This window comes from Malaclemys terrapin, chromosome 2, assembly GCF_027887155.1.
Source record: "Malaclemys terrapin pileata isolate rMalTer1 chromosome 2, rMalTer1.hap1, whole genome shotgun sequence".
Lineage (NCBI taxonomy): Eukaryota > Metazoa > Chordata > Testudines > Emydidae > Malaclemys > Malaclemys terrapin.
In genome coordinates this window covers 80464325-80486778 of record NC_071506.1, presented here as the reverse complement: position 1 = coordinate 80486778, position 22454 = coordinate 80464325, and the positions used below count along the sequence as shown (strand labels likewise).

General features: G+C 43.7%; 1 protein-coding gene across 1 annotated transcript in view; it reads right to left on the bottom strand.

Moving 5' to 3' along the window:
• Positions 1-19504, bottom strand: part of ANKRD29 (ankyrin repeat domain 29) — a 47936-nt gene extending 28432 nt beyond the window's left edge. Inside the window, exons 1-3 of the mRNA XM_054021163.1 lie at positions 19281-19504; positions 3922-4032; positions 1882-1980 (exon numbers count right to left, since the gene is read on the bottom strand). Of these exons, the coding sequence (XP_053877138.1) occupies positions 1882-1980; positions 3922-4032; positions 19281-19301 (231 nt within the window). The 5' untranslated portion in view covers positions 19302-19504. The remainder of the gene's footprint in view (positions 1-1881; positions 1981-3921; positions 4033-19280) is intronic.
• Positions 19505-22454: the final 2950 nt, after the last annotated feature.

Here is a 22454-nt window from a genome sequence, read left to right as displayed (position 1 = left end):
AAATTGAAGTGTCTGAATAACTATTCATAATAATAAGCTGGCATATTGTTCCCTTAAAGGAATAATGGACTTAAAATATTTTGTACTGTCCAGGAGAGAGCTGGGTGGTACAGAATATACATGTCTGGGGGGAAATCTGGGACTGGGGGTTTGTTGGGTAACCCTGCAGTATAACAAAGGCTGGTGGGAGGCAGAGTGTAACCCAAATGTGGCTGGCAGACTGCAGTTACACACAGGGTGTGGCTTGCACGCTGGAGGGCTGTTTGTGAGCCATCCAGGTGGGAGCTCATTCAGCAAAGCATTGTAAGGCACCCAAGGTTGAAGGGCAGGGGTGACACAGCAGCTCATTAGTCTGGATTGTACCCTGGTATATCAGTTATATAGCACTTTTCATCAGTAGATTTCAAAAGCACTTTACAAAGGAAGGTTAGCATCATTATCCCCAGAAACTCTTGCCTTCCTCGCTTGTGGCTTTCTTATTTCATCTGGAGAGGCAGGAAAAAGGGAGCTACATGTGGAAATTCACTCCAGTGCAGAAGGCCTTTACAAGGCCCAGTGTACCATCCAAGGGTCCAGTCTTGCAAAACAGATCCACATGTATGGACCCTTCCTCCTATGCGGCGTCCCACTGACTGCAATAGGATTGCAAGAATACAAGTCTGAGTATGTGGATCTATTTGCAAGATAAGGGCCTAAGTCTTTAATGCAGGGTTTAAACTTCAGCTAAAACTTCCTGTATTCCTGTCACCATAGGAACTCTGTGCACAAGGGTGAATTTTGCCCTTTGAGGGGTTCTGTTCCTTTCTGTTTCTTTATTTGCTGCCTTTCCCAGTTAACATGTCCAAAGTGATGCACAAAAACGAGTTCAGACTGTCCTTTTGGTGTTGCTTTTGCAGCAGCTTGTGCTAAGTGCTTTGCTGGATTGGGGCCTTATTGAAAGTCTACCCGTAATCACTATTAAAGCAATTTTATACCAGTTAAATCAATTCCAGAAAACTGATATCATTGACTGTTACATTCGTTGAGGCAATAATTTCCAGATGTCAACAAGGGATTTATGTCTTAATTCCAGGTAACCAAGAGAGGTTAGAAATGTATACTGTACACTTATTACAGTGCAGAGAACAATGCCATTATTTTGAGCTATCACTGTATTCTACAGTCAGCCAACATTACTGCAAACTCTTGTTAAATTATATTCTCTCAGGACTATTAGCCAACAGAGCAATTTTGCTGTATGTCTAGACAGCCCACAAATCAGAATGACTATAGATGCTGCTACTGGAGGGATGTGCACAAAAGCCAGTCCTGACTTAAAGTTATAATTAATGTTCTACAAACAAACTGAAGGCAACTGTATCCTCGCAAAGTAAGGTTTGATTTAGATGTGTGATAGAGTCTATTGCTACCAACTGAGATGAACATATTACAAAGCACAGTGGGCCAGAATAATTCCTGGGGTAACTCTGCCAAATCCATTTTAATGGTTAGCCTCTATAATTTAATGGTAAGCGACCTCTCCTTATTAATCACTTTCTGAAATCTGCATGTTACTGCAGCAATGACTATAATGGTCAATGCATCCTTGGCGTCAATGGGGTTACAGTAGGGATGAAACTGGTCCACACAAATTGGGTGCACTAGAAACTCTTGATGGATTATTTATAAGAGTAGATCCTGCACCTCATTTTTCAATTTAAAATTCCAGAAATCTGAATCCTACATATTCTCAGGAGAACCTAGCAAATAGAGATTGTTTGTACTTATACTGGATAGCAACAAACAGATAAGCAATTGGTAATACTCCTCTATGGTTTCTATCACTCTAATCAGTAATGGTTGCTTTTTCAATCTCTTTTTTAAATGCAGAATGTTTCTTACCTCTCTCTGCAGATTGATATCTGCTCCTTGTAACACCAATTCCCGCACACATTCTATGTGACCATAGTGAGAAGCTACCATCAGAGCTGTTGTGCCAAGCTGGGCATAAGGAAAAACAAATCAGTATGTTAGACTATTAACTTTAATAATAAATCAGACAACAACTTCTCAGCATAACTGGGGGGACACTTATGATAACGGATTATAATTTCCCCAGAGAACAAAAACTGTTCTCCCCTCTTATTTCTTTACATATAATTGTGGGGCAACAAATTATTTTAAAAAAATAGATTAAAAAATTTGCCACTGAAAATCCTTTGAAAAGTAAAGAATCAAATAAATAAATAAAACTAGTTACAGCAACATTCACACACTTGCCTTCAGTGCTAAACCCAATCCTGCAACAAGGTGCCCCCTGCACTGAGCCAATTGCAGGATCAGAGTCTAACAGTGTACCCCAAACAGGGTATAATTACTATGCGATGATCTCATGTTATGGTCCCTATTAATAAATACGTAATAATCAATAATACCTTTCACTTATATACGATTTTTTGTCAGAGAATCTTAAAGAGCCTTGCAAAGATACATCAGCATCATTACCCTACTTCATAGGGGAGGAAACTGAGACATAGAAGTGAATGGTATTGCCCAATGTCATACAGCAAGGTCAGAGACAAAGTCAGGAATAGGACCCTAGTTGTCCTCATGCCTACTTCCTGCATTAACCACCAGATCACACTGTCTCAAATGCTGTAGTGTTTGAAATTATATCAAATATACTTCCATATCCAGAAATCTGCTTTGTGGGTAGAATTCAACCCTGTGCAAAGGACACCCACACAAGCTCAATGCACCAATTAAAGCCTTGTGGAATGTACGTGTTGTGCAGAGGCCATTTGCATAGGGATGAAATTCACCCTCCTTCTGAAAAATGTATGCACTGATTGTGCTTGTGAATGTGAGACTTTACTAGTGAAAGAGCATGTAGCCTACATCACATTAAAATATTTTAGTCTAGAAAACTTGTAGTTCTGTTATAATAAACAAAGACCTAATCGAGTTAACAAGCCAGATTCTCAGTGTTTTGCATAAACCTGGATCAAAATTAAGCACCAATTTGATAAAAAATAATTAACCAATAACAGTTCTGATTTCTTCACATTCCATCTGTTTCCAGTTTGACTCTCACCCTGATCTCACCATCCTTCCACATGCAAAATTCTACTTGGGAATAACACACACAGGACTGATCCCTAAAGTACAACATGAAAGATTCTGAATGGCAAAAGGGCAGTAAGGTCCAACTTTCACTTAAGGTCAATAGGAGTTAAGTACCTAACTCCCTTTTGTGCTATTGAAAATCTCCCCCTAAGCTATTTTCAAGGTGAGCGATGTTGGCTAGGTTTGTGTTATAAACCAGAGTGGCACTAAAATCATCCAATATGGCAGTGTCTCTCAACAGCTCACATTTTTAATTAAGCACAAAGTACTTGTTCTATTCAAGTAATGTCTTAACCTTGTTTTTCCCTGCCTTTTCAGAAATCCAAATATAGCCCACTCTTTGTATGTATATTCTGTGCAGAAGCAACAGGACACAGGGCATTTTTGATTTCAGATCATCTCTAATTTCATATCTAATTCCCACTGATGCCAATAGAAGTTATGACCATCCATAGAGAAAAGAATCACATACATATTTGCAGGCTTATCTTCACTAGGAAATCTTATTAAGCCTGATTCTGCATTGCCCTGCAGCTTATGAATTATTTACACTAGTGCAAAATCAGTGCAAAAAAGAAATAATTAACAGATCGGTTTTGGATGGGGTTAAGACATTTGTGAGCACTCTAAAACCTGCTATTGATATAATTCATCATGTTGTTACAACTCAGCTTTGTAAATTGCTTTCATGGCTGCTAAAGGTTTTAAATCTTGCTTAAGCAACATAAGACACTCAAATGACCGTAGTAAAGCGTTTAAAGCTGTGTAAAGTGATGTAGAGCATATGTTCTTGGCATGCATGTATTGAGAGCCTACGCTGTCTCTGCAGTCCACATCTACTCGCCCACTGTTCAACAACAGCTGAAGAAGAGCCAGGTTTCCTTTCCTTGCAGCCCAGAATGCAGCATTTGCGAGCGGTGTTTCCCTCTGTTAATACAAAAAGGATTGAAATCTGTTTCAGAGCAAGTACAAATATCACATGCTCTCAGTTCAAACCAGTGTGTTATTCTTTTATAACCAGGTTGGGGCAAGAGGGTTACTTTGCTTTGTTAGAAATCTTGGCCTCTATAAATTGCCCTATCTTGTTTCCAATCTGTCCCATGTCAGCACTGACTGAAAGTCATTATACTCGGTTGACTCTTGGTGGCCTAGGTAATGTGAGTTGGTGATCTCAGTCAGTTCCCAGTGAAAAGGAGTCCACATCACAACTAAGTGTGACCAACAGTGACAACTGGTACCCATATTGACAGTCTCAGCAGAGAAGCCAAAGACTGGATCATCATGGAGACTCAACCATACAACTCAAATGTCCCACTGTGGGACTCCCTGGTTTTCAGCCAGTTTCCTGGCCACCTCCTTCCCTGCTACCTATAAGTCCCAAGACGTGAAACATGCTGGTCACGTAACTCCCAGAGGACTGGGTTTGCCTACTCCCCTTAATTAGCACTCTGCTGTCAACTGTGCGCAGGACAGGAGGTGTATAGAAGAGTAAACTTAGCAGTATGGGAGCTGCATGACAAATGCTACCATTCCACAAAAGAGAGGCGATACTAGATAGAAAGGTGATGGGGAAACAGCAGGGACAGAGGAAAGGGAAAAGAGGGAGGAGAAACTACAGTGGATAAAAAGGGATGGAAAAGAAGGGGGACAAAGAGAGGGGTGTGAAAAAGACAAAGAAGAGAGGAAGTGATATTGGCGTCAAAAAGAAGCAATGCAGGAAACATGATGACAATATACTGAAATACATCATATTAGTATATCCCACATTTCAATGGTCTGTGTCTGGGGCACTCATTAAAGTACAAACTGAGCAACCCTTTCCAAGCATGGTTAAACATCAGTGGGGAGAGGGATTGTGTGGGCTTTTATCAGTTGTCATCTTTAACACTAATATCTCACTTAAAAAAAAATTAACTTAAAAAAAATCCCAGTTGTGTGTATTGAAGTCAGGAATGCTTACAGGGCTGTAAGCTGAATTTGAAACCTTACAAAATAGACTCATTTTAAGTGTCATTCTTCACACTAGGTGATTTTAAAAATTGAAAAAGCTAATTTTCATATACAAACCGCTCCCATCGATGCTTCAAGATCATATTCAGGCAGCATGTATTCGGTTTGAGTCTCACAAGGACACCAGGCTCAGAAAAAATTCCCCAATTTGTCTTGAATACAATCTATGTTTCAAACACTCTCTTCTCTACTCAGCTAGTGGGGCCTGACAGATGTGCAGCTAAGACACAGATTCTCTTGCATGTGATATGTCTTTGAGATGATGCCCCTTAAATATGATGCCCTCATATTTAAGAGAGTTAGAATAGCATTTATTAGACATATATCTGCCCAGGATGTTGCTTTACAACAGCAAAATAGGGATGCTACTGTCAGGGTTCCTTCCCCACTCTGAACTCTGGGGTACAGATGTGGGGACCCACATGAAAGACCCCCTAAGCTTATTTTTACCAGCTTAGGTTAAAAACTTCCCCAAGGCACAAATTCCTTTTTAGCCTTAGTATCGCTGCCACCACCAAGTGATTTAAACAAACATTTAGGGAGGGCCACTTGGAGCCCTACCTTCCCCAAATATCCCCCCAAACCTCTACACCCCCTTTCCTGGGGAGGCTTGAGAATAATATCCTCACCAATTGGTACAGGTGGACACAGACCCAAACCCTTGGATCTTAAGAGCAATGAAAAATCAATCAGGTTCTTAAAAGAAGAATTTTAATTAAAGAAAAGGTAAAAGAATCACCTCTGTAAAATCAGGATGGTAAGTACTTTACAGAATAACAAAAGACTCAAGAACTCAGAGGATTTCCCCTCTAGGCAAAACCTTAAAGTTACAAAAACAGGGATAAACCTCCCTCTTAGCACAGGGAAAATTCACAAGCTAAAACAAAAAGTAATCTAACGCATTTCTTTTCTGCTCTTATTTACTATTTCTGCAAGACTAGATGCTTAGTTCAGATATTCTTAAGAAGATGTAATTCTCCTGCCTGGTTTCTTGGCTGGCTCCAAGAGACACAGACCAAAACCTTCCCCCACAGACTTGAAAGTATCTTCTCCCCTTATTGGTCCTTTTAGTCAGGCGTTGCCCAGGTTATCTGAGCTTCTTAACCCTTTACAGGTAAAAGAGAAATTAACCCTTTACAGGGTACAGAGGGATTTTAAGCTACCCTTAGCTGTGTGTTTATGACAGCTACACAATATAACTAGTACAGCTGAACAGTTAAAGTACAGATAGGCATCACTTTACAGTAATGATCTCCCTGGGCCTCAATCCTAAGAACACAGCCAGTATCTCAAGGACACCTCATGTCAAGGGCCAAATTATCACTACCTTGCATGGGGAGAGAGGGTACAGACTACCCATTAATTCCTGGTCACTGTAACAAGCCCATGCAGAAGGCAGCAAAGACGTTTGAGCAAAGCAATGGCAGATTAGTGCTGCTGAGAGTGCTCAGTGATAGGAGGCTATTTAAACAGAAAACCACATCATAGCTCTGATTCAGTTTTCTTTCCTGCACAAAATCCTGGAGACATAAGCTCACTAGTATGCATGTCCTGGATCTGTCACACTCAAAGTATTTAATTAGTTTAGTACTAGCTTGTAAAGGAGTGGAAAGTCACCTTGGTAATCACCTTATGATTAGGTGCAGCACTGCAGGTGAGTCCTGCCTTAATTTCCCTCCACCCAGAGTACAAACAAGTCCAAACCAGCTTTGGGTATTCGAGAGCACTTCCCCCAGAGGCTCTTCTTTGTTTAACACAGGCACACACCACACCTTCCGAGCTGAGGCACTCACTGTCAGCTGTCCTGAGTTCAGTATTCATCTCCATCCAGGTACTTCCTCTAATTGCTCTTGCCTCAGGTCTCCTGATGCTGCCTGGGTGGAGTCTTCCTCTGACATCATGGTCCATGGAGGTTTCTCAAGGATCACTCCAAATACTAATGGGGTTGGCTGGGCTGTGTGCCTACTGTCACTCTCCCAGTAGGGTTCTCCCCTCTCCAAAAGCATTCCTTCCAGGCTCCCGCTTTAGGCTCTTTGCTCTAGGAGTTTATCCTCTGATTATCCAGGCTTCCTTCCCTAGGAACACAGCTTCTTGGCTCAGGCTCCTTTGCTCAGGAGCATGGATTCCACCTAGCTCAATCTCCCTGTGAGCTTGGCTTCCACCTAATTCAGGCTCTCTACCCTAGGACACAGCTTTTGCTTGGCTCAGGCTCTCTGGAAACTCCCCTCCTCAGGAATCTCCCTCTAACTGAGGTCCTTAGCCTTTTAGCATGCCCAAGTACTTCCCTGTCTAATTAATTGCCTCTAAATTACTCTGCGAGATAAGGTGGATGAGGTAATTTCTTTTAATGGACCAACTTCCTTAGTGAGAGAGACAAGCTTTTAAGCCACACAGAGCCCTTCTTCAGCTTAGAGACTAACAAATGTATTTGAGCATAAGCTTTCATGGGCTACATCCCACTTTTTCGGATGCACAGAATGGAACATATATTGAGGAGATATATATATATATATATATACACACACACACACACACAGAGCATGAACAGGTGGGAGTTGTCTTACCAACTCTCTAAGTTGCCACAAGTACTCCTGTTCTTTTTGCGGATACAGACTAACACGGCTGCTACTCTGAAACTTCAGCTTGTCTCTCTCATCAACAGAAGTTGATCCAATAAAAGATATTGCCTCACTCACCTAGGATCAACACAGCTACCACTACACTGCACTCACATTACTCTGTGAGTTAACTATTCCCAGGAGAACCTGAGTTGCCTCATTTCTCCCTTGTGGGGTCTGTCAGAGGTAGGCTGAGCCCCTGACTCCTTCAGAGGGCCAGCTATGGATGTGAGTGAGAGGAGCAAGATGGCTGTTGAGTCAGGAGGCTCTGCAGCTCTAGGGTGGAGACCCAGGGGCTTTGCAGGAAAGGCTGCAAGGCTCTCATTCAAGGGAAGGGAAGAGAAGAAAAAGAAAGAGGAGGAAGAAGAAGGGAAGAGGACAGAAGAAGGTTTTGGGAGGAGTTGTAGTAGTGCAAGGGCACAAAGAGAAGGGTATGGAGAGCAGTTTGGGACAGTCCAGGAGGGCTGAGCCAGGAGAGAAGGGGCCTACCTGTCTCTTGAGTCTGTGGATGGGGAGAAGGGCTTCTCTGGGGAGCCTGCCCTACCAGGAGGAATTCTTACAACTAGTAAACCAGAAGACTTCTGAGAGCAGCGAGCAGGTTAGAGGACAGGGGAGGATGTTGTGATTCAGAAGGGCCAATAGTTTGAAGAGGTTGGGGGAAAAGACCTGGTCGAAGGTAAAGAGCTATACGGCAGTAACAGCCACAGGATCTGGGTGGGCTTCATTGAGCATGGTGGCTATAGCAAATTCCATAGTGGAGCAGGAAGAGCAACGGAACCAGGTAGAGCGGGGAATGTGGAGGGAGGATAGGGACACAATCTGGGCCCCCTTCTCTCATCCCTGGTGGTGGAGAGTGAGTTACGAGTAACAGCTGATGTGGATGACAGAAGAAGCAGCAGGCATGGCAGTGGCAGAGCAGTTCACAGTGCCAGAGGAACAGGAGAGGCCTGGGGTGCAATGAGCAGCATCCCAAGTGCCTGGTGAGTCACTGGTGACTACAGGAAAGCCTAGTATGGAGCTGGTGGTGAAGGCAGTCACTGCTTATACGGCGCTTGGATTGAGAGCTGCACTGAGGAGAGATGTGGATATAGAGTAGAGGAAAGTGAGTGGGTTGGAATTAACCAGAGTGGATATAGAAGTGTAGATAGAAGAAGAAGTGGGATTGGAGGAGGTGGATCAACTGGACAAACAGGATAATCTGCCTGATTAGGGAACAAGAGTTTCCCAGGCAAAAGGGGAGGATTACTAAAAAATTGAGGACTCAGGAAGACAGGGCTAATGCAGGCAATTCTATTGCTCAGGCTCTCCGGGATAGTGGGACAGCTGCAAAGGTCGGTGTGGTATGAACGCAGCAGAGCAAGGAACTGCCTGGGTCTTCTGAGGAGCTGAGGCCCTTAGCATGGAAAAGAACAATGACAGCTAATGGGTTGTAATCAGATGCTGCATTTGCTGCTACTAAGTGAGGTGCTGTGTGGTTGGTGTTATCTTATGCAGAGACCTTGAAGCGATTGAGAGGAAGGGATGGTGGCCAACAGTTAGGGCAGGAAACCGAGTTTGAGAGTATGGGGGTGGGGGAAGGGAAGTATGGGTACAGGGACAACTAATTGGAACTAGGCATGGAGGTATGTGGTCCATTTTTGATACATTTCCCTAACAACACCAATGCCAGAAAGAGATCTCTTAATACAGAAACTTATATTGAAAGGCATGGGGTTTGCGCCTTCGGACCTTCTAATGGCTATTCAGCTGCCAGGGTCGAGGGAGGTTGACCTTTGCTTTTGTAACAACTCTCTGATGGAGAGTTTTTGGAAGCACTGTGGGACAGTATGAGGTGAAGGGCATTGGCAGTGTGTGGTGGCTGTTTCTTTAACCGCTGCAGACATAAAGAAAGGAACAGTTCTATTTAGAAACAATACAGTTGCTTCTAAATTGATTGAGGATTGGTTAACGCAGGAAACAACAATACTAGCAAGAGGAGTCAGAAGTCAGGGGTAAGAGTGATAATCTCAAGAATGGGGAGCAGAATATCAGGAGCCTTCATGTCAGGGTTAAGAAATTAAAGGGAAAAAGTAGCTGTTGCAAGAGTGAAGACCAATTAGCTCCAGATTTTTGCCTATAGAAAGGAGAGGAAGGAGGCTTGGGACATGTTGGGACTGAGAAACATAGAAAGAAGGTATACCAGAGACCCAGAGGAGATGCTGGATGTGATCCAGGTTTATTATGCCAAGTTATTTGGGGGAGTAGGGCAACAACAGCAGACATCAGTATAGAGGGATGGGAGAGCGTGGGTGCCGGGCAGAAGGTTTGTGCAGCCCTATTCAGTGTCAGAAAGCTTTGGAAGCTACTCAAGCTTTAAAGAAAGAGATGTCCCCAGGCAGAGATGGGCTGAAAAGTGAATTTTATTGGCCTTTCCCAGTGGTTTTTGCTTAGGTGTTGACGGACATGTTTAATCAGGTGCTGGGTAGGAGGGAGTTGGAGAGATCATTTCATGAGGGTTTGTTGATCTTGCTGAGCAAAGGGGAGGGAGGAGACAGGATGCTGTTAGAAAACTGGTGACCTCTCACCCTCTTGAATACAGATTATAAGATCTTAGCAAGGGTACTCCTGAAACAGTTTGGTAAGGTGGCTCCAAAACTGAATCCTGCCAGCCAGGCCAGTGCCGTCAAGGATAGGCTGCTAGCAGACTCACAGTGAGATCTTCTGGAGGTGTTTGAGGCAGGGGTAGAAGGTGCCTGGCAAGGGTACATTTATTCCCTGGATCAAAACAAGGCCACTGATTAAGTGCAGTGTAAATATCTGTGGAATGTGCCACAGCACCATGGGATCCTGAGTATCTTCACCTCTTGGCTGCAGATGTACAAGGAGGCGGTCAGGCACCCTTTGGTTGATGGTTGGCTAGGGCAGAAGGCTATCCTGCTGAGGTCTGGGGTGAGGCAGGGCTTTCCTTTGAGTCCATTGTGCTATGTGTTCTTGGTGGATCCCCTTGTTGGGCTGTTGGAAGTGGATGGTGGAGTGGCAGTGGGGGCAGGACCATGTTGATTTCCCTTGACTGATATCTGACCCGGCTGTGAACCATGAGGAAAATTACAGGCTGATGACATATCTCCAGCGGTATGAGCAAGTGTCAGGGACCAAGTTAAATTTGACAGAGTACGGCATTATGGGTGGGGGATAAGGGGAACAAATATGGCAATGATCCAGCATTCCCCCCCTTTGGAAAGGCTGCAGTGTAGATAGCAGGAAGATGTATTGAAGATCTTGGGGGCAGAGTTCTGCTTGGAAGGAGCGACTGTGAGCTGGAATTGGGAAAGTGCCCTGGAGATGGGGGAGTGGGTGGTGGAGCGATGGAGGAGCTGGCATGCACCCTCCATGTTGTACAGAGTGTGAGTGATACATCTGTACCTGCTTCCGCTCTTCCTTTATTTGACCAGAGTGTACATGCTGCTCTTGGCACAGTTGATGGGCAGAGCGATAGGGTTGTTTTTTTCTCTTCTTGTGGGGACAGAAGATGTATCCATTCATTAAGAGGTCTCTGGTCTGTCGAGGGGTGGAACACTGAGGCTTGGGGATGAGACACCCAATGATACTTTTTTTAAGACCTTAAGTTTGCATTTTTATCTGCAAAGGATGCAGCTGGTCTTAAGTAACCAATGAGATCACATTCAGCATATGATTCCAGTCTGGGTTCAGTGCCATCAGCAGAGGGATGGTGGGAAAGAAAGCTTGTAAAGCCATGGCAAGGATGGAGAAGTCAGATGAGGAGACAGAACCAGCTCCCTGAATACGTTTTTGGAGTGGTCCAGTTCTTACGGATATGCAGGATATGCTAAGAAGAGGTGAGGAGAGGACAGACAAGACAGGGGAAGTATCAGCAGGTGTTGGAAGCTCAGGTTTATGAGCTCTTGCAGTTGGCCCGTTGCCCAGATGATATGGTCATTTTGGGTGCTTCTATGGACGCGGAGGGTCCCCTTTAACTATAAAGAGATGGCCTGCAGGCTTTACCATGGTAAAGTGAGTATGCGGGTAGTATGGAAAATCTTGCAAAAACAAGACCAGCTATGTCCCAGGCAATAGCTGTCTGCAGGCGTGGGGGTCCAGGACCATCTGTTGGAGAAATGCCCGTGGGCTCAGAAGGTGCAGGTGGGATTAGCAAGGGTGCTGAAAGTGCCAATTATTTTAGGACATAAGAAGGGAAGGCCCTCTATCTCATCAGTGTAGCCCTATGTACATTCCTCTGGAAGGCAAGTTGTGAGGTGACATGGGCTTCCCCGGAGGAGTTGATACACAAAGTACAGCAGGAGCTGGTGGTATTGAGACATGCAGTGAGAAAGGAGAAGGAGAGGAAGTGATGGAGGCACATCCAAGTTTAACATGGTTTGAGTTTGTGTTGGGCCTCTCTCCTCTCAAGGTGAGGGAGGAGACCACTGCATAGGCCCAGAGGCCTTTGGGAGTAAGTTCAGGACAAAATTGTGAAGGAGTAAGAGGATACTGGAATGTGTTTTTGCTCATGATATGGTGGGAATTGAAAAGATTGTATAGGGAGGGGGAAATTATGTTGGACCAAGAGTATGGTTGATTAATTAGTATGTCAGGGGTCTGCGGTATCAATATTATGTAATGACTGAGGATATTGCTATTGCTGTAGATTGATTGTTTTCCTTTTTCTCTGTTTTTTGTTTTCCCTGGAGGAACTCATTTCTGTGTATCAAGGAGCTGTGTTTGGGTCCACATTTTGGAAGGACACCAAAAGTAGAATTTTCAGCATATGTAACGGACTCTCTATGGAGGAATGCAGCACCTGTTATGGAATTGAGCAATAACAACTGGTCATCGCTGACTTCTGCTTAGATTGGACTTTGGACACAATGTATTTGGAGAACAGGGCAAGTCTTTAGTGTTGAGGCTCTCTTCTCAAGAGAAAACCTGACGTTGGAAGGAAGAGAAGGGTTGTGCTGTCTTGCACGAGTATGGTCTCTGTTTTTGACTTTTCTTAATGTGTCTGTTATGTTGTCTTAATATTGTTGTTTTGATGGCTGAAGTGTTTAAGAAAAGATCTCAGAAGGCCAGCTACCCTCTGACATAGCTGTTTTTTATAGCTGTTAGCAACTAGGACTATTGGTAACTGCATGAGAAGTTTCATAAATCACAAGACACTTCATAAAGTGGTTTGAACTTTTACATAGCAAGAGATGGATGGCAGGAGGCAGGGAAGGAGCATAGAAATTGGCACAATAGGCTAGGTTTTCTGATCTCGGTTACAATCAACTCACTCCACATTGACACCAGCTGGAATCAGAGTCTGGCTCAAAACTACTAACAGTCTTATCCTGCCCTGCTAGCCATTGGTGAAGAGGGATGGTCTATCTATTCTTACTGCACTTGTGCCGTTGGACAATTTTACATAAATCCAGCCAGGTGACCTACACCATCAGTTGATCCATCTTGCCTGTTTCTCTCCTACCTACTAAACAGAGGAAGACATCTAGTTAATTAGTTTTTTAGAACACTGTCATTATGATGTTTATGGAAAATTTATTGCAAAAAGTAGGGCCTGACATTTTGTCCTGAAGGTGATGAGGTTTGTAATCATTCTCAGCTTCTCTAGAAGGGAGTTCAGCGTTGATGGACAATACTCACTGGATTAGTTTTATCATCTCACTCTGACCCTAAATGTTTTGAAAGTCTTTTGGGGCTTGCAGTATGTGCTTCTTATAGGAAGACTTTTTCACCTGCCACAGTCTTCTCACCACTCATAATGGCTGTCTGACTCCATACTACTGTGCCTGACTTCTACAGCAGGGCCTTTATGAATTAGCTAGGATCTGGAATCAGGATTCAGAGACTAAGCAGAAGGAGTTAGAGAGCCTAACTCTGTTCACTTACACTGATGTAAGTCAGGAATAACTCCAACAAAATCAAAGGAGTTGTGCCAATGTAAAACCAGTTTGAGAGAAGAATCAAACCCAGAGCATTTAACCTTGTGGTGCATGAAATTCCTCATTCCTTCTGCCCGTGAACAGTTTCCCCGGCCCTGCTAGGGAATAAATCCTGCACTAACCCTCCAGCAAAAACTTCCCTATACCTTCTGAATCAGATACAAGCCATGGTAGCATTGTCAAATGTACCAAGGACATGAATCTGGCTTTTCAAAGCACTGCTTCCCAGCCTCAGGTTGGAGCTGCCATGCTCTAGCAATGCACTTTCCTCTCCTCATGCTGTGTAGCCAGATATTCCTTGCAAAAGCTAAGTATGCAATACACCTAGAGCAGTGGTCCCCAAACTGTGGAATGCAGCCCTCTAAGGGGGTGTGGAGGAATGTTTGGGGGGGCATGGCGGGGCCCAGCCCAGCCCCCATCAGAGGTGGGGAAGGAGCACCACCCAGCCCCGCTCTGTCTCCAGCTCTGCTCCGGCCCCAGCTGCTGGCCCCGCTCCCAGCAACAGCCTCAGGCCCCAATCATGACCCGGCCATGGCTCTGCTCCCAAGTCTGGCTGTGGTCCCGCTCCAAGCCACAGACCTGCTCCCATTTGTGGCCCCAGCCTCTGCCTCCGGCTCCCAGCCCAGCTGCAATTCCAGCCTCAGCCCCAACCGTGGCCTTGTTCCCAGCCCCGAACCACAATGGGAAGGGGTGCAGACAGGGGTAAAGGGAGGTGTGAGATAAAAAATTTGGGGATCACTGACCTAGAGAGAGCATCAACCATGTAACAATCAGATGAGAAATAATATTTGCTATTTTATGTTCTAAGCTGAATGGAATGTACAGAGAAGATTCAAGCAACCTGGCCAGTGAACAGGACATTAATCCTATCAAAATACACTGTACATACCAACTGGAATTACACAACCAAGTTAAAAACAAAGATCTATACACAGAGTGGATTTGATTTAAATCATGAGTCAGGAAGACTCGATTTAATCATGATTTTCTACATAAAAGTGCATTCTGGTTTGTTATAACCTTAATACATATTCTTCACAACTCAGAGATAGATGTAAGTTTCATTTTTAGAAGGTACACACTATACATTTTTAAACAGTGATCTCCAATTCAACAGGTTAATCATTAATAATTGGAGGATTTTCTTGCCAGGCTGTATCAGGAGGAAAAAAAATCACCAGATAGACATTTAAATTGTTTTATTTAACTAAAACAATAACATCAAGTATTCTGGATTGTTTTTCTTCAACAGCAAACATATTATGTTTTAACAAAACAAGCATATGTCCCTCTCTTCTCACATTTATCTCCAGACTTCTTCTCCTTGTCTAGATCTATTCCGCCCCCAATAATCTTCTATGCATTGAACATTTTGAAACTTTGAACTTTGAGAGAGGTAAGGGATTGACTCTGTGTACACAAATTTGCAGAGGGACAATGGAGTTGAGGTCTGTTATTTCTCACCTCTATATATTATTTATTTTAAAACATTTTTGCTGTTAACAAGCATGTTACCTCTGGAGACACAAATCCACAGTTTGAGAACTGCAAAACTAAGCATTTCTGATGGTATCTTCCAGACTGAGCACTGAGTTCCACTGGGTAGATAGAAAGATTAACCTAAATAATCTGTACCAGAAGCCTGTGGAACCCCATAAGATTGGGTCCCTAATCCATGAACTATTGGAACTCATTTACAAAACTTTTCTTAAACATTACATGAATATATTGTCTCATACTATAGAATTAGAATTTATGATCCCTATTCCATGATGAGATATCTTTGAACTATAATGTATCTTAATAGAAACTATCTTTAGATAAAATGCTTTTTGAGGGAAAAAACCTATCCAAAAAAAAATCTAATTAAAAAAAATCTGATTTTAAAAATGTTTTTATCCACCCTGTCTATACATCTATGGTTTTTATTTTCATTTTCAGATTATAGGGCAATAGTAACTTTGGAGCAGGGCTTTATTTTGGGATTATTGACCAGCTGGATTTAATGACCCTTGAGCAATGAACTCCTCCCCACTGATCTTTAATCTCCAGGAAATGCCACAGGCTTCGATTATTATTGCTCAGTTCCTGACTCAGTCCTATCTTTATTATTTATTTGCATGACTACACCACCTAGGAGCCCCAGTCAAGGACCTGGACTCCATTGTGCTAGGTGCAGCACAAAAAATATCTGACTTGAACAACTGGTTTTATTATTTTTATTGTTTTGGTACTACTAACTTACAAGAGATGTTAGATAAAACTGACATATTTATAAAGTTAGTTAAACCCTAGAAAAAAGAATCTTTAAAGTATACAACTAATCCCTAACATTGACAATTGTGACACAGAATATAATAATGGAAAAGTTATCAGCTGATAGCTTTGGTGAAAATGTGATTTATTTATTTCAATATGTCATTTGATTTGCTCTCCTTTACTTCATCAAGATGTTTTAAAACATTATTCTAAAGTATGGCTGTGCTGATATTTTTGATCATGTATGCTTTCAGTAAACTTTAAGGGTGATATGGGGTACTGTATACATTTTAAACTGGCACCCATCATAAGCACTTCTTCAGAAAGAGAAAACACATGGATATTTTCTAGATCAGACAGTCCATTTCTTGATGGCAGTGAAGGAAAAAAGTAAAATAATATAATTTTATGTATCAGCTTAGTGGTAGCTAAAAGAAAAATAATAATACTTTTTACATTCTATAACTCTCAGGTTCAGTTCCTTGCTCTATCTCTGACTTACTGTTTGTCCTGAGAGGAGACAGATGGGGTGACAGCTGAATAGAGAGGGTGTGTTTCTTAGTTATGGAAACAGTGTTCTTGAAGATGGAGAGAAAGAGCCAGAGGACAGAGAGGGGTTGAAGATAAGAGAGAAGGAGAAGATTAGAAAGGGATCTAACCAGACTGGGCCTGATTCAGTGCCCAAAGTAGTCAATGGAAAATCTCCCTTTTCCTTCAATTGCCTCTGAATCAGGCCCATTAGATGCTAGGGGGTTGGTTGAGGGATTCAAGAAGTAGAGCTGGAGACTTGGATCAAGGAGGATAAAATGAAAGGTGGGAGTGTGAAGAAGGGAGTCGAGGACTTTGTGAATACTGTCAATGTGGCCCCTAAATACATGTACATCTCTACCCTGATATAACGCGACCAGATATACACCTCTACCCCGATATAGCACGACCAGATATAACACGAATTCGGATATAACGCGGTAAAGCTGTGCTCTGGGGGAGCGGGGCTGCGCACTCCGGTGGATCAAAGCAAGTTCAATATAATGCGGTTTCACCTATAACGCAGTAAGATTTTTTGGCTCCCGAGGACAGTGTTATAGCGGGGGAGGTGTATAATATCCCAAGAAGAGAGGAGGGTGGTAGGTGGAGATGCAGAAGTGGACTTAAGCATGCAAAAGTGCAGAGGAGCTGCTCAGAGAAAAGAAAACAATCATATGAAATATTATATGGACAAGAAAATCAAAATCATGTGTAATTCATAGGCGGAGACGGAAGAGGAGGAGGGAGACAGATTACAGCCAAAGGAGAGAGGAGGCACTGCAGCCTTCTGGGCAGGGAAATGGGAGAAGGAGAGAATACCATAAAACAGGGCAGCTACAGACATAGCCAGGGAAGTGTGGGGAGAAGAAATTTGCAAGAGTTATATTAGTCAGGCAGTGAGCTAGAGTAAAAATCCCAGAGAGGGCAGGAAAAGGGAAGTAGGGCATGTGAGAGGCAGCTGACAGGAACAAGGTTAGAGGAGAAAAGCCTGCAGGGTAGGGCAAGAGGCAGGACTGGCTGAGATAGGAGAATGTTGGTATACAGGACTGGAATTATGTAGAAGAGCTGTTACCAGCATCCAGGAGAATGAGAGACAGAGAAAGGGGAAAATGAGATGAATATCTGTGAGGCCAGAAAGGAGGAGACAAATTAGCAGAAGGATAAGAAGAATAATGGAAACAGAGTAGAGGGAGGTAAGATGATGAAGGGTTTTGACGACAACAGAAGGCTGAAGGGACGTGACCATGGAGCTTTCACGGGTATAAAGGTGAACAGCATTGTAAGAAAGGGTATGCTCTTCAGGGTAGGAACTGTGTCTGGAACCCCGCACATTTCAAGCACTATCACAATTAAAATAATTCAGTGGAGCTGCAGAAAGGCAATACGGAAGAAAGGGCAGGTGCTGCAGTTAGTGTGGAGAGTAGGAGACAATGGAGCAAATAAAGGGATTTACAGGAAAGAGGGGAAATGACAACGAATAATCAGTCAAAGCAATGCAAAGCAAAGAATTGGTGCTGAGCTGGCAATCAATAGGTGAAGAAGAGATAAATGATATGAAAATTGCACAACTAGCCAGGAGCTATATCTCCAGAGTAAATGTTTGCCAATGTTATCTATAAATTGCTTCTTGCTTTCCTCCTTTCTTACTGGTCCTTATTAATCTCCTTCTTGGATCTAGGGTTTTCTTTTGTGAGATCAGGTATAAGGGACAGGTCTTGCGATCCTTCTTCATGCATGTTTCCACTGAGATGACTCTGAACAAGGCCTACTCAGGTTTTTAAATATAAACATTCCACTGGGCTATGGGAACCCAATTAAAACATCATTGTTTTAACATTGTTCACAAAAGTGAAACTGACTAGAAACAGAAAATGAGACTAACCAATCTAATTTAACTAACTGAGTGGAATGCAGTTTGTAAACAAATGGCAAAGCTGGGAAAAAGTAAATTCAGTTTTTAAAATTATCTGTTTTAAAATTCAATGACAGGTGAGGGTTTTAAGATTACAAATAATATATACACAATATACATATGCGTATATTCTGACTGTCCTAAAGCAAATGTATAGACTAACTTAGCTCTATAGTTTATATATAAATATTACGTTAATACATTTAATTTCTAGACAAAAGTTAGTTCCATTAACACCTAAAATAATAAGATTTATGTATCCCATAAACCTACAGAGTTACTTCTTGTTTCCCTTGAGGTCAAACAATCCCAGTTTTTCTTTAAACAAATACTATGGAGAGTTTCATAAAGAGACAGGCTTTTGTGACAAAGTATAAAACAAGTAAAGAGATTTAATGTAAAACAGACCTGATAGCTTATAGATTTGTAGGTGGAAAAATCTAAAGTTAGTTCCTATGTTATGCCCCCTTTCTTGTGCTCTGTATTAAGTATAGCTGTTCTCCGCCACACTCCACTACTACCCCAAACAATCTTCACGAGTTATCCCATACTCAACTTAATCTCACAATGACTCACCAAAGTCCACATAGATTTAGCCTTTAACCACCACCCTTCCTCCTTGCTTCACATACAGGAAGATAAACATTGTGAAATACAATTACAGCTGTGCCCATTACCCCCCAGGACCATCGGCTGCAGAGGGAAGGTCGTGGGGAGGAAATATATCCATGGCAGAGGGAAACAAGAGCCGAGGTCGTATGCAGAGAAGCAGAGGCAGAGTCGGACTGCAGCCGATCAGCAGGCCTGCGAAAGCCACAGCATCTGCAGTGCTAACGGGACATGGCAGCGGCAGCAAAAGAAGGAGGGCGGGATGGGATCTCCCCAGCTCAGCAGTGCAGTGAGAAAGCTTACCTTGAAAGACATCTTGCACATCACAGCAGCGGCTCATTCCGAGCTAGTCTGGAGGACGAGCAGAGCCGGCTTTCCTCTTCCACACTTTCTAGCCCTTCGCCCAGGGTGGCGATCAGAGAGAGACTCGCTTTGCAGAGTGACTGGAGCACAGCGTCTGCAGGGGCTGCATGCTGCATCGCGCCTGAGAGATAGCAGCTGCTCCCAGAGAGCAAGTTACACGCTGCACCGTCCACGCGCCCGGGAATTCATACCCATATATGCCGTGTACCCGCGTCACAGCATAGAACAATGCAGGCTTGTGGACCCAATGCATACATACACCGGTGCATCATGCAAACCCGTGTGCCTAACGATGGACACTTTGCGAAGTACACACAGATGCCTCCTCCTTGACTCTCACACTTCATACTTCTCAGTGAACACACACACACGTACAGGTGCATCACACACATGCAGGTAATACAGTTTTCCCATGTGTGCACACACATGCAGCCTATAAAGTTAGATGTTTAATGATATACACTTCCCAAATATAAATGTATGCATGATCAGACACTATTGATATATGCTAACCAAATGCAGACATATGCATTGTAAAAACACAAACCCATGAAAATGCAAGCATATTGAGCCAAACTACACCCTCCTTCCAAAGGTGGAGTTTTGATATCAAGTGGATGAGCAATATGATGAAAGATAAAACAAGACAATTATTTTTATAATGCTATCATTTTTGTTTTGTTCTAAATCCTAGGCCTAGTCCACACACATTTTTTACACCAATTTAACTATTTCAGTTAGGGTTGCAATTTTTTTTTTTTTAAACCAAAATAGTTAAATCAGCACAACTACCTAATATGAATGCAATTATTGTGGTACAAAGGTGCTTTATCACACTATAGCTTGCCCCCCTAAATTTACAGGAATAAGCTACATAAGCACCTTTATACAGGTATAACCACTTCCATACTAAGGGGTGTATCATGTAACTTTATAGTGGTTTCAAACAGATATAGTTAAAATGGTACAAAATCTGAGTGTAGACAAGCCTTTATAGATGCACGGATGTCATCCTCATGAAACTTCACTTCTTGACTTCTTTGCCCATTTACATGCCTCAATTCTTTGCTACTCCTTACAGGCCATGACATGTATTTGAGAGTCTTGGAGTTCCAGTCCTTTTCTTGTCAAACTTCTTTTGACAGAGTCTTTCCATTCTATCCTCCGTCTTGCACATCCTTTCGTGCCACCCTCTTCCTCCCATGCTTTCTTTACTGGCCGGTCTTCCATTTGTAGCCCCCCTCCTTGTCACTGACCCAATATGAAGGTGTTCAACATAGGGAAAATCTGCTTTGTGACTTTTTACACAACTTTGGGAAGCTGGGCCTGAGGTGTCTCTGTGTTCTGCATTGTGTGTGTTCACCTCAGACCAAACCCACTCAGACAAACCAGCAGGAACAAGGTTTTAATCTATTTAAAAAAAAAAAAAAAAAAGCCATAGAAGAGGATTACAGTTCAGCCTCCTTTCTACTGCTTGTCTCCTGCTCCCAGTTTCAGGCAGTGCAAAAAACTTCCTCCTGGGAGGGGCAGATGTGACTTCCTAGCAGGAACCAGGAAGCTCTCCCAACATGCCCCAGTTTGTAGTCCACAATTTGTAGTTCCCATGGCAGCTGTTGAAGCAGTTGGACCTTGGGCTACTATACTTATCACATGTCCAGCACATCTCAAATGTGCCCTACCCAGCCAATCAGTAAGAGTCCCAAATTCATCTTCCCCCTGATTTCTTCCATGCACACCGCCTCACCTAGGGTTACCATACGTCCGGATTTTCCCGGACATGTCCGGCTTTTTGGGCTCCAAATCCCCGTCCGGGGGGAAATCCCAAAAAGCTGGACATGTCCGGGAAAATCGGACATGCGGTCGGCGGCTCGGGTGCCGGGCCGGGGGCTCGGCCGGCGGTGCTCGGGGGGGCCCGGTGCCGGGCCGGGGGCTCGGGGGGCCTGGCCGGCAGTGCCGGGCCGGGGGCTCGGCCAGCGGTGCTCGGGGGGGCCCGGTGCCGGGCCCGGCCGGGGACTGGGTGCCGGGTCGGGGGCTCGGCCGGCGGTGCCGGGCCGGGGGCTCGGGGGACGGGCTGGGGACCTGCGGTGCCGGGGGTGGGCCGCGCCTCCTCCCCCCCCCCCACCCCCCCTTACCTGCTTCAGGCTTCCCGCGACTCAAATGTTCGCGGGAAGCAGGGGAGGGGGCGGAGACTTTGGGGAGGGGGCGGGGTTGGGGCGGGCGCGGGGGCGGGGCTGGGGGCGGGGCTGGGGCCCCTTTAAAGTGTCCTCCTTTCGGAGGCACTAAATATGGTAACCCTAGCCTCACCTCCACTTGCCAGCTGTTCTCATGCTACCTGTATCTTCTTTTCTTCCATCTCTGTAAGACCCACAAACACAATACACTTTTCCTTTCAGTTTGTTGCTTAATTGCCGGTCCCACAGTACCCCTGCCACTTTTTCACTCCCGCCCATGCACATTGCATTCTTTGCAGTTTTCCAGACCTCTTTCTGATTGGCACTAGTTGTACGTCCCAAATACACAAATTCTTTCTTATGCTTCAGCTTCTCTCCTGAAACCTCAATCAACAGCTCTTCTTCCACCTTCCCTACTTGCAGTTTTCTTTGTGTTTACCTTCAAACCATGGTCTTCAAACACAGATGCCCACTCTAATACCATACTTACCAATTCCTCTTTGCTGTCAGCCAACAGGGTCAGGTCGTCAGCATACATTAGTTTTCTCTCTACAGGCTTGGTCCTCCTACTAATTAATTCCATACTAGGATGAAGTGAAGGAGACTCAGAACACTGCCTTATCTCAATCCCACTATCACATCAAAACATAAAATTTCAGAGTTATCTTAGCTTTTGACTCTCAATACAGCAATTCTATCATCTCCATTTTCCCTCCCATCCATTTCAATACTCCAAACACCAGCTCCTGTGGAACCAAGTCATATGCTTTCTCAAGATCAATAAATGCAACACAGGAATTACACCCTCCATTTATCATTCCTTCAAACTTCTATCTCATTGCACATATTGCATCTATATTAGTCCTTCCCTTCCTAAAGCCATGTTGCTCTGCTCCTATATTTTCCTCCACCTTGTACGTCAGCCTTGCCTTCAAACGACTCT